Genomic DNA, 13,222 nt, shown 5'->3' on the forward strand with positions numbered 1-13,222 from the left:
CACGAGGATGGTCGAGTCAAACGGGGCAATGAGGATCGATTAAAGGGAACATTTAAGAGGGGGGGTGAAGGAGAACAGGTGTGCCAGGATGCCGGTGCGTCCACCCCTTCTGTAATCTGCACTCCAGAACATTCTGCACTTCAGAACATTAGGGACGCGGGCGGCCCAACCCACGGCTGTGCATCAAAAATGCAGCGAGCCAGCCTCATGTATCTGTGAGAGTGTGTGTGTGTATGTGTGTGTGTCTGTGTGTCTGCTGTGTGTGTCTGCTGTGTGTGTGTGTGTGTGTGTGTGTGTGTGTCTTCTGTATGTGCACCAAAGTATAGAGGAAGACAAGGAAGAAGGGGGGCACAGTTGGCAGTCCAATTTAAATACACTGCAGCACCTAGTGGAATTCATCCTTTACCATTCTGTCCTCTCTCTCGCCCGCCCGTTTCTGTCACACTTGCTCTCTCACCCTCCCTCCCTCCCTCACTCTGACTCTCTCTCTCTCTCTCTCTCGCTCCGCTGCTCTCCTCGTTAAGAGCGGCCCGGTCTGTCCGTCTGATCGCAGACCGTCCAGCCCTCTCTGGGAAGAGCAGAGCACACGCTGACAGGAACGCTTGCGCACACACACACACACTCACGCTCTCTCTCTGTCTCTCTCTTTCTCTCCCTCCCTCTCCCTCTCTCATACACACACGCACACAAGCAAGCTTCCACCAGTCAGGAGACATAGCCTGTACCAGTAGCCCAGGATGGATGTCCTGAAGAAGGGATTCTCCATGGCCAAGGAGGGGGTGGTGGCGGCGGCAGAGAAGACCAAAGCTGGTGTGGAGGAGGCTGCTGCCAAAACCAAAGAAGGGGTCATGTATGTAGGTGAGTACTAGCAAGACTGGAGGGGCGGGTACTGTGAGGAAACACAGCCGGGGAGAGACGCTGGGAAGGTGTGAGGCAGAGGTACTCACAGTGTAACCGTGTGCGTCAGGCGCATGATCATCGTCCCTTCAGAAACTGAAGTCACAGCAGGTTCTGCAGCTGGTGGTGCCAGACTGTGATGGATGGATGGATGTCCGCAGCAGCGCCGGAGTGTTTTCCCATGAGTCCCAGTCTGAAACAGCTGGGGGGGGGGGTTGTGCGGCGGGGGGCGTCTGTAGAATGTAGGTTACAGCACCGATGAGGCACAGGACTGCAGGGCGGGGGTGCAGGGATCTTGGGTGGGGTGCGGTGGGGAGTCCCATAGACAGATAGGGTGAGTGCGGGGAGGAGAGTGGGCGAAGGGTGAAGTGGATAAAGGGGTGTTTCTGAGATGGGGCCACGGCTGTTGACAAGGGCCGCTTCGTGTTATAGAGATAAAATTTGAACAATCTTTTTTTTCAAGCCCAATCAAGTGTTTATTTGTTGGAAATTTTCAGCTTACAGTCTACTTTGCGCATTAGCTTCCAAAGAGGTTTTATCTGTGATGGAGCAGAATTCCGATTGCCCGTGCTTGATTTGATGTCTGTGGGGGACTGAATGAATAATTGAGGAACAGTGTCCAAATGGGGCATGACAGATGCACTATGGAGAGCTGGGGGTAACAGCCTGAAATGCAACGGAAAGGTGCTGTTTTCCTTCCCAGCTCGGTGTGGGGGGTTACTGTGCTGTTTAATGTGATCGTGAACCCCGTGTGTGTGCCGGGCTGGTGTGCTGGGTGTCGGGGTCAGCTGGGCACTGCTGCGTCGCCCGCCGGACGTTCCTCTGCGGCAGGGTACACCCCGCCGCTGCCCTGTGAGGGCGACAGAGGCGAATGCGGGCTCCCTCACTGTGGACGTTCCTGGGCAGGGAGTAGTGCCAGCCGCAGAGCATTATGTGGCTGTGTGTTTTACTGTCCTCCCGGCTGCATAGGAGAGAGCAGAGGCCCCAGGCAGGAAGAGAGATAGGAGAGATGGGGTGTGGTTAGCAGAGACAGCTAGGAGAGCACGCACTCACAGCTTGATAATGAATCCCAGAGCCATTGATTCAATGGCGTTCAGTGATCTTGTTAGAGTGATAGACCTGAGACAATATCTGGTCCACTACACCAGTGCAGGGCAGAGCACAGAAGACATATAACAAACCTTTTGAAGACAACTCAAATGTATATCTCATCCGAGCTCTCAGGACCAAGCACTCTTACGATCCTGTTAAAACTTGCCAGAGTATTAATACTCTCCCAGTGCATCTCTTTGCTATGCTTAGGACCCACTATAGATCTCATCAGTATATTTGAATGTCGTTGCTACCCTAGTACACCACTATATCTCACCAGAATGTTTATGACCTCTGTTAATTTCAGTGGTGTGCTTCAATATTTGCTAGATCCATTACACTTACTTCTCTGTCTCTGAAAAAGAGAACAACTACGACGTACCCCAATGACTCACTTGAGAATTATCCAGCTATTGTGGAGATGCTTTTGTCCAATCACCTTTCAGCTCACTGCCTCTTTTCCCACAATGCTACAGCCTTCTCCCAGGGTGTGTCCACCCCCCAAGGTCATAACACAGGAGTCTCCACCCCCTTCTGCACTGACCAATGAATGGCTACAGAAGAGCGACCAGTTAAACTCATTCCCCAGAGTGGATATTGCAGTGGTTTTCTGTGTCCCACAGTCTGTTTCATTTGATCTTTCCTACTTGTCCGTCTGACCCAGTGCACCTGATTCAACTGAACGGCCTATCCACTGCATATTTTATCATGTCCATGGACCAGTTCAAAGGGACAGAGGAGGGGGGAGGCACTTAAAATTCAGAAGCCAACTGAAGGGAGGCACATGTCCACTTGACTAGAGGAGGAGGTTGTAACAGAAGTCTGAATGACACCAGCGTGTTAAACAGAACAGCTGGCCCTGGCCGAACAGTGGAGCATTTTTTCAAGAGCCTTATTAAAACATTATACATGCCAGTTATAAGGGTTCATAATTCAGTTAAAATGCCATCATTTTTCACAGTCTCCTTACACCGTTTAATGTGCAATGTTACACTGTTTTTGTGCAATGCGGTGATGTGGAACAGAGTTGGTTGTGAGGTTTCATTTGGTATGGGGCAAGGAGTGATTTCGGATAGCACAGTCCGCTGGGGTGTGCTACAGCGTGTTGTGCTGTGTCATGGTGTGGCGTAGCTTGGTGTGGGGAGCTGGGACATGTTCTGGTACATTGTGGTACAGCTTGCAATGATAGTACATTTGAACTCCTATCGACAGAGTGTCACCCCCTCAGCGCTGCTCAGATTCCATTCCTATAAGCAGCAGTAGTCTATAACCCCAGGGCACCAGAAAAAATCAATTAACAGTAAAAAATAATGCTGATCCAATTACTCGGAGCTGCAGTTCATATTAATATACATATGACAGATTGCACATTGTATTGATTGCTTCTATATAAAGCCTGGGCAGTCATTTGTAACGACTTGCTGAAGGTGAACTGTTGGTTGTGGTTGTGCTGGTGTAGGCATCTCTGCAAAAGCACATTGCTGCCTTATGTGCTCAGTCATCTTCCTCCAATCCAGCATTTTGCCAGTATCCAATGTGCACAGAACCTCAGTTATGTATGTACAAATGGCAGACCACCATTATGTTGTGCTTACTCCTCAGTCTAAAGGCTATAGTGGACCTAAATAATAAATTACAATTTGAAAGCTACATTTAACTTGCTCAGCAAGCACAATGACAATTCAATTTGTAAATGATTGCTCATAGTATCAAATGTATGCTTTGGTAAAGTGCATCTTGGTATTCCTCATTGCACAGGCTTATTTTCAGTCGTGGGAACAGCACTGTGGGGTGTATCGTGGTATGGTGTTGTGTATTGTGGTGTTTGGTTGTCTGTTGTGCGATAGTGTGGTGTGTTTTGTTCACGTATGGTACATTGTGTCATGGTGTGTTGTGCTGTGGTGTGGTGCAGCATGTTATGATGTAAATCGGTGTTGTACAGCATACCGTGTTGCGTTGTTGTGAAGTTGTGCTGTGCTCAGTCATGTGGAACGCGGTGGCACTTACATTAGGTGTGCAGACAGGCGAGTGTGTGATGGGCAGCCGTGAGGCAGTCACAGGGCAGGGAGCGTGCTGAGCTTAGCCAGTGGGAGGGGGCATAAAGGTTTTAACACACACCATCTCCCAGAGCCAACCAGAAGCGCCTACGTGCATCATGGGGGATTTGTCTCCAAAGCAAAGCAACACAAAGCATGCATGGGGCTTTGGGGAGGAAACGACTAATGCATGCAATCACACACACACACGCACACACACACACACACACACACACACACACACACACACAAACAGGTTTTCTTCTTAAATACATGTCTGTGATGTGGTGATCCCATTCTGTCTGTTTGAGCTGGATTTACCTTCACACCTTCCCTCAGGGTCGCACCTCTCTCCCTCTCTCTCCCTCTCTCTCCCTCTCTCCCTCTCCCCCACTCCCCCATCCCCCTCAGCCTCCCTCTCTCTTTCTCTGTCTCTCTTTCCTGGTGGTTACGTAAGTACCATTTAATCATTGAGAGGAAAAAAAATCATAAGAAATTAATCAGAGCCCAGAGAGGGAAAAGCAGGAGTCTGTACAGTTCCTGGGGCCTGAAAACTGGTCCAATTAGAGAGAAATCCCTCTGAAGTCCTGCAACTCTACAAGCGAATGTTTCCTCTGCTACTGGTGTGGTTACCAGAATGTATTCACAACATGTTCTAGAGGACCCCACACAAGTGAACGGCTGGGAGTGTGAAATAATGAATAAAGGGACATCACTGACCAGTGTGCAAACAGGGTGCACAGTGAAACAGGGCTGTGATGGAGGCTCAGATTCTCACTGGACAAGGATTACACTGCAAGTCATTACCTGCACCCCACTCAGCCAATCACAGAGCAGTTTACAGATGCGTGGCACCAATGCTGTGCCATGCTGCTGCCTGAAACACGTACTTTACCCTAGACATGATGGTATAGAGCCATGGGATGTCATATTTTCTTTGATAGCCTTTTACAGTCCAGTCGGATCGCCGGTTCCATTCCTCCGTTTTCAATGGGAGGTGGTAGCACTACAGGGGGTAGTACTGTTCCTGGAAGTAATGACTAGCCTTTCTGTCCAGCCTTGGTATGTCTTTACTCCACTCTACCCATATACAATCCATATACACATGTACACACACTACTTGCTCACACAGGCACACATACATTCATATATACAGATGTGCACACACACATACACACACACACACAGGCGAGAAGCAGAGTAGTCTCCTCATCATGTAGCCCTACTCCACAGTCTGATGCCAGTATCCTACTTTTAAAGATACTCAGAGAATACAAGTAAGGTGGGGAGTGGCTACGGAGTGTGACAGCAGCTGAAATAAAGATCTTCTGCTGTGAGGATCAGAGGGAAGAGGCTTCTCATGCTCTGAGAGGAAGGACGGGGCTGAATAATTTAGCGCTCTCTATCAAATATGAATCCACAAGATGTGGCGGCCTACCAGTCACCTGTTCTGCTGCAATGACCGAGAAACAAAGACGCTGCGTACGCTCACCACCAGAGCACCTGGATGCTGTGAAACGTAGTGGGACGCAACCTGTGATACGCTTCACCACGACACAGCACAAAGACATCAAAGGCAGGTGAAAACAGCCTTTTCCTGTACACAAACAAACCATTAGCCGAGCTCAACCGGTCCCAGTGTGTGAGCGTGTCTCGGCAGCCATTTTACGCTGAAGTGGCCCATTGTTCGACACCACACTGACACTCGCATGCAAGCCTCAAGAAGCATGGGGGCGAGCTCATGTGACCGAGACCCTTGTTTTCGACGCCGGGGTCCCGCGGGGGAACAGAGAAGGAGCTTGTTACCGTGTGGATCTGCGTGAAAGAGGCTCATGTTTGGTGCCAGCTCATTCAGTGGGAGAGTGGGTGAGCACGCTGACGGACTGGGCTCGGTTGGACCCCGGCAGCCCAGTACAGCATCTGGGGAGAGAATTGCTGACCCTTCCCTTCGAGAGTCTGCATACTGTGCAAGAAGGGCAGGGCTCCAGCCCAGGGGAGGGCAGCGTTTCTGGATTGAGTAAGCCTGGGAGAGCACCATCTGTACAGGCCTGGAGGGTTATTCCACTGACGAAACTGGCGTTTCGGTATCGGATTGAGAAATAAATCTGGCTGTCGTTATACAACGGGGGTTCAGACTGCTCCCTGCTTGAAGCTATTATTTATTTTCCACTGCATGCCACAGTCATGACAAAATATGGGAGCAAGGGATGTCAGTGTCATCTCGATCACCCCAGGGGGGACCAAATGCCTCTGAAACCCCACAGAGAAGAAAAGCTGATACTGTTTAAATGAGTGACATCATTAAGGAGGTCTGCCACAGTAGGGTTGCAGTAACCGTGGTGGGAATTTCAGTCAAAATTCTGTCATGGCGTTTGAAAAAACAAGAGAAGAATAACTACAGGATCACAATAATTGGATGATAGTAACTGACATGTTCTGCTTTTCTGTTTCTCCACCACAGGTACAAAGACAAAGGAAGGAGTGACCGCTGGAGTAAATACAGGTGAGGCTGTTCATGCAGCAGCTGACTATCAGCACCTCCTTCAGGTGATATGCTACACTCTGACTCACAGGCTATAACACAGCCAGGGGGAGCAGAGGCAGCTAATGGTACTGAACCTGAGGGTTGTGTGGTCTGAATCCTGGATCAGGCCCTGCTGTTGAAGCTACTGAATGAGTCCGGTTACCTTGAGCTGGGGATTGAGTACAACTGGTCCTGGTTCAGGTGTAGGGGTGAACAGTTTTGTCTCACTGGTACTGGCATCAGCTTTAGAGCCGGTAAAGCTGGTTCAGGCTCGGTATTGCTGAACCGGGGTCAGTTTAAGTGCAGGGAGACCTAGTTCAGGTTGAGTGCTACTGGTCTCGTTTCAAACTTACCAGAGGAGTGACTACCAATGACCTGAACACATACTGACAGAAACAATTGAGATTTGGCACGGTTCATTCAAATTTAACAAATGGGAAGTGGTTTCCAAAAGAATGTAATTTTAAGTGAGTGGGGATGTGAAGCCAGGTGATATTAATTAATAGAGTGCTTTTCTCTCCCCGCCTCAGTGGCTCAGAGAACGACCGAGCAGGCCAACATCGTTGGAGATGTAGCCGTGGCGGGTGCCAACGAGGTGTCCCAGAAAACAGTGGAGGGAGTGGAGAACGTGGCACTCTCAACCGGATTTGTCAAGGCGGTGAGTGTTGATGATGTCACATCCTGACTTCATTGGGCAGAGTGGGGGGGAGAAGTTAGGGAATAGAAGGGGTGGCATTTTTGTTGCCACACAGAGCAATTAGTTAGCCACGCAAGTCATTACAGTGGCAGACAGTAGTGGTTGACCGTGTGAGAGTATGGTTATGAGTTATTGTCCATAAAGCTGTGTAGAGAAACTGTAAAATAAAAGAGTAACAAATGCAACCAATACGCTAGTCCAGGGGTGTTCCTGAAAACAGATGAGACATTTGGATATTTCATTGTAGTCAGGAGAACACCACACTTTGGCATGTAATATCTTATATTAGCTCACTCTGAGAAATACAGTATATGCATGAAATATATCTTCTGATGTAACACACAGTCAGTCTCACAGCCTGAGATTACTGATCAAACCAGAATGTCACACTGAGAAACAAAAACGTAAACCTTATCCTATGGCAGGAGTGTTCTTAGATCATCACATAGGAAGTGCATGCAAAAATGAAATATGTTGTAATATATGGTGTGAAATATGTTTTTCAGCCAAAGAATATATTGAAAATACAATTTAATATATATTGCAAATCAAACACATGTCACCATATGCCAAGACAGAAATCATTTACATATTTTAAATATATTGATTGAACTCAAAATACAGTCTCAAAAACATATTTTAAATATGTACATTTTTTTGTATGGGAGTGTTGCCAGGAAACAGGAGGCCCAGACTTTTTGTCCCTTTTCACAGTTCAGTTCTAGAATATTCCCTCTCCTGTGGAGAGGCTGTGTTTGCAGCACCTCTGTGCCTTGGACAGTTCCCCAAGCCTATAACATGTCCGCCTGTGAAACTCCCCCTCCCCCACTCTGACCCTGTAACGGTCCTTTATCGTTGTGACATGCCTGCAAATTAACCTGTTCTCTTTGTCTTTTCTCTGCCGGGTCACCCCTGCTGCCGGCGACAGGACGAGCCCGGAACGGAGGTGCTTTCACAGGGAGGGAGAGCAATGCGGGGAGGGTGGGAGTGGGGGGTGGTTGTTTGAATGCTGAGCATGTGGTTTGCAGCCTCTTGGCCGTCTGCATTGGCCCTTGATTTCATAATACCTCACCCCCCTCCAGATCTGCCTTGTGATCCATGGGGGGGTGGGGGGGCAGCACTGAAAGCAGGGGGCACTGCAGCTGTCTGTCATAACATGTTCCCAAATTACCAGATATTCCTTAAATCAACAGGCTGGACGCCACATCTGTGGGGCCCACGGAGGGCTACGTCCCTGAGCTCTGGTTATTTGCGAAATGATTAGATCTAAATTTGTTACGGTTTACGGGAACCCAGATTTATTTTTCATCCAGGAGAAATGTGAGTTTACTCTGTGAGTTTAACAGATAAAATAAATCACACACTAAAAGCAGGATACCCCCACCCCCCTGTGGGTCTGAAACCAGAGGTAAAAGCTTCTCCGGACCTAATACATCACATACATTTAGCAGACACTCTACCCAGAGGGACTTCCAGCACTAGAGAACAGAAGTGTATCTATCCATGGTACATGAGCAGCAATGCCAGACCTGGTTAACAAAACTCGCAAACCAAAGTGCATGCGCAGCACAATTCCAGCATCAACACAAGTTAACTTGTGCTAATTTGACAATTAGACAATTAGCCTAGAAACTGTACATTAAATACATACACTAGCATATATCACATATAATGCCACTAAATCACATAATACTGAGCTGTACACTTCACACACAGTTAAGCAATTCGAGCAGTCTTTTCAGAAAAGAAGTATTCGTAGCTTGCATATTTTGCACTAATCCTGAGTGGCAAATTTCAAAACATGCTGCTGGAACTGAGGTGCTGCTTTAATATTTTTGGTAAAAAGAACTGCAACAACTAAGAGCCCTTATAGGAGTCCCAGTGCTGTTGTTTTTCGGTCTTGGTCTCGTTGAGTTGGGTGAAGGATAATGCAGTCCGACACTCTCACTCCAAAGCTGCTGGCCCAGCATGCTCCTCTGGCCTGTGAAAAACAGCAGGCTGGCCGCTCGATGCCAGCCAGACAGAGTGCATGCTGGGACAAGGGCTTTTGTCAGGGGTATAATGGTGTGGGCACTAGGCACACAGAGTGACCTCATTTCCCAGCTGCTGGATTCTGTGTCTGTGTGGGTGTGTCTGTGAGTGTGTTTGTGTTTGTGTGTGTCTGTGAGTGTGTTTGTGTTTGTGTGTATACGTGTGTTCTTGTGTGTGTGTGTGTGTATACGTGTGTTCTTGTGTGTGTATGAGAGAGAAAGAATGGAGATGGGTAAAAGAAAGGGAGGGGGAGGGACAGCAGAACTGACAAGACAACAGGCACACAGTGAACAACATGAAATAACGAACACAGACACATTGGTTGAATGGGGTGTGGCATTGCATGAACCTGCAACTCAGATGACTCAGAAAATTGCCCTAACAGCGCTGCGCTTTGAGAACTAACTCCTTCTTTACCCCTTAGGTTCTACGGCTTTCCTCCTTCCTCATCCTCCAGCAGACAGTCATGTATCTTCTCCTAAATGCTTATCTTCATTTCTCCCACCATAATCTCTCCTCCAGCATAATCCTTTGCCGAGACACGTTCTCCCATGCATCCGTGTGCCCGTCTGCGCGCGTGCGTCTGTAGGTGCATTATGCCTGAACAGAAGCTGACCTGCTCCAGTGCATCCTGCTGTTTGCAGCCTGCCGTGCATCCCTGTGTTTCTGAACAGCAGTAATCGGGGCTGACGCTGACTGCGCCGGCGCTGTGGCGGGGGCGGGGGAGGGGGTTGGGGGGGGGGTGTTGCCTGCGGCGGGTGGAAACGGAGGCGGCTCAGTGCAGTGCATATTGACCCCGGTGTGTGCGCTGTTTGAAAACACAGCCTCTGAAAGTGCGGGAGGCCAACAGGCGCTTGCCTGGGGCGCATGTGTGACCCCGCAGTTCTCGGGGCACAGCCACGCCGACGTGCAGCGGGCGTGGCTGTCAGCACGGGGGCACAGGCCTCAGCGTCCCCTGACTAACGCCCCTCTCTCTGTGTCCTGACGCAGGGTGACCTGTCCCATGGTCAGGGGGGCGCGGAGCAGGCTGGAGACGCAGCAGAGCAGGTGGGTGCAGAGAGAAAGGGAGGAGGGGGAGGAGAGAAGGGGAGGGGGCCGGGGGGGGGCCGGGGGGGGGCCGGGGGGGGCCGGGGGGGACAGGTGGTGTCATTTCGTTTATGTTCCTTTAATGCTCCCTTCAGCCCGTCCTCCCCTTGGAAGATCAGAGACGCCAGGCTGTTGGCAGAGAGAGGGAGAATGTGAGAGAGTGTGTGTGAGGGAGAGAGAGAGAGAGGGAGGGGGAGAGGCAGCAGGAGTGAAAGAAAGGAGGGGAAATATAAGAGAAGGGGAATGAGGCAGAAAGAGCTCGGTAGGAAGAGGGAGAATGAGGGAGAGGGAGAGAGGGTGGGTGGGATATGGAGAGAGAGGGAGAGTGTGAGAAAATGAGAGAGAGAAGTAGATAGACTCGGGGCAAGAGGGAAAGCAGGAGAGAGGGACAGCTCAGAGAGGTTGGGTGTTGGGGGGGGGGGGCAGGCCTGGCGCTATGAGAGTGCTCGGGGGCACCCCCAGAAGGACCTCAGTGCACCGCCAGTTTTCTCCTTACATCCCGATGTCTACATAGTACTTACTAAAGATGTGCAACCCCCCCCCCCCCTTTGCACCCCTCTGTATTTTCTCCTGGCGCCGGGCCTGTGGGGGGGGTGGGGTGGTAGAAGGAGCTGAGCTGAAGAAGGATAGGGGGAGAGGGGGTGAGCTCCCACCATAACTGGAACCCACATCAGGTTCGGCCACATTATGAGGGATCTCTGCAGTGCAGATGCCTCTAATGAGGGATACTGTCCATACACACAGCTGGAGTTTGCCAAAGAGATTCATAATAAGTGAAGTGAAGGAGAAGTAGAGTGCTGTCATATGACACACCAGTGAAGAATAGCCCAGTCAGTTACTGCAAACACTAGCCAAAAACAGGAACATTGACTCAGAAAAACACTTTATCAATTTAAAAGTACTTAATGTTTTCATTTTCCCAGCATGAATAAGTACTGTACTTTCCTCTGTCAGATGGTAAACTATGTTGTGACAGAAATCATGAAAAAATATGGACCATTTATCCTCATCCTAGTTAATCCTTTTATTTGACCATTAAAATGTCCAGAGACCTGGTTAATACAGCACCTTCTGCAGTAGTTACATGTGACTAGGACTGTGAGGAATTTTCTCAGGTTGATCTCTGCTTACATCCATCCCCCTCTCTCTCTATCGCTCTCTCTCCCCACCCCCTCATTTCAGTTCAATTTGGTTCAATTCAATGGTGCTTTACTGGCAGGACAATCCAAAGCAGTATTTGCAAAGCACTGTTTTTATTAAACTTGTGTGTGTGTGCTCGATTGTTACACGTTTATCTTTTATATTCCTATGCATTCCTATCTGTATGTGTGCATATGTTACATTGTACAACATACTTATACTTAACCAGCTACATTTCTGTCTCTCTCTGTCTCTCTCAGGGGAATTAGCCCATTGTCCAGGGACCAGCAGCAATCCCCCCCATCCCCCCTCCGCTGCCAGCAGGATTGCCCCCCACATACCCCCACCCCAACCCGAAATCTCCTGAGACCCAGGCGTCTCCTTGCCTATATGTTTTTGTGACTCCATGGAAACCGAAACGTCTATAGGACTCTCTCCGTCCTCACGCCCGGCCCTCCCCTCCACAGACTGCGGGTGCATCCGTGGGTTCGTTCCGACACAAACCCCCCCCCCCCACCCCCCACCCCCCAAGGCACTGTCACTGCCCCGCCCCGGCCCCACCCAAATACTCCTCCCCTCCCTTCCCTCCCTCAGACAGGAAGGCGCTCATCTGCTGTCCCGAACATGGCCGCGCCTGGCAACCCAGAGAGACGTACACGCCAGATAACCAGTACATGTAACTCTTGTCGTCTTAGAAGTGCAGAAGTGTAAGACTTACCGGTAGTGTGCACGCTGATGAATAACCTAACACCTGTACTAACTACAGTAGATGTACTCATAGTAATTTGCTTTATGAGGTTCGTTGAACAAGGCCTACGTTAAGTCTGCGTTTTCTAACACACACCTTCCCCTCCTCCACCCTCCCCCCTCCCCCTAACCCCCTTCCCAACATGAGCGGCAGGGACGAGGATCAGGGTGAGGGAAGTCGAACTACACACATGGTCGAGCCTTGAGCTGAGCTGCTCCCCACCATTTAACGTCTTGGAGACTTAGAGACAGTTAGCTACCAAAACCTGACAAAGGGAAGCTGGGCCCATCACAATCCCATTCTGCAATAAACAGAACAGTGAGCTGAGTGAAGTGAAGTTCTCCTTTTTTCCTCGTGCTGTCTTTGCCTTTCTGTGTGGTGAGTTTGCGTATGCGAAAGAGAGAGGGGAGGAGAATGGTAATACCAGGTAGAGGTTTTTGGCCTGCATGTTTTCCCTTCAATCTGTTTGCAGGTCACAGAGTGTATTCAGAAAAGGAACTTATAACAGGACAGAAAAAAATGAGAAATCATCTTTAAAAAGCAAGTAGATATAGAATCCAATGAAGAGAAAGCCATTGTAATGCAAAATCAGCATGACAAATCACAGCCCCGGGGAAGAAGTGTTCTGATCGGAGGTGAAACGTTAGATGCCCCTATGACGAGGTGCAAGGACACACCCTTACTAGGTGTCCCAGACTCCCTTTGTCCCTGACGGAGGTAGCACTGTCTCCACCCTGCCACACCCCTCCCGTCACCTCAGCCCCACCTCCTGCCCCAAGCCCCTGGCACTCCACACTGTGCCCAGACTTCACCCAGCCTTGTGACTGCTTTAAGTGACTAGAGCAGGTCTTTTAAAGTACTACCGTGTTATTTCTTTGAAGCCATTGGAAACAGAAGACTGCATGTTGCCTTATCAGCACTTGTATGTGTTTCTAAACACACACACTCTCTCACACACACACACACACACA

General features: G+C 49.5%; 1 protein-coding gene across 2 annotated transcripts; it reads left to right on the forward strand.

Annotated features, from left to right (window-relative positions):
* The first annotated feature begins 410 nt into the window (after positions 1-410).
* Positions 411-12,017, forward strand: sncga (synuclein, gamma a). 2 transcript variants are annotated; one of them, XM_036546805.1, is made up of 6 exons: positions 412-858; positions 6,487-6,528; positions 7,080-7,207; positions 8,175-8,192; positions 10,268-10,324; positions 11,764-12,017. In XM_036546805.1, exons 1-6 carry the CDS (start codon positions 738-740, stop codon positions 11,770-11,772), a joined length of 375 nt encoding a protein of 124 aa, XP_036402698.1. In that variant the 5' UTR covers positions 412-737; the 3' UTR covers positions 11,773-12,017. The 2 variants fall into 2 exon arrangements, with proteins under 2 accessions (XP_036402699.1, XP_036402698.1); XM_036546806.1 differs by lacking the exon at positions 8,175-8,192 and having other exon boundaries at positions 411-858.
* The last annotated feature ends 1,205 nt before the right edge of the window (positions 12,018-13,222 follow it).

This window comes from Megalops cyprinoides, chromosome 15 (genome assembly GCF_013368585.1).
Source record: "Megalops cyprinoides isolate fMegCyp1 chromosome 15, fMegCyp1.pri, whole genome shotgun sequence".
NCBI lineage: Eukaryota > Metazoa > Chordata > Actinopteri > Elopiformes > Megalopidae > Megalops > Megalops cyprinoides.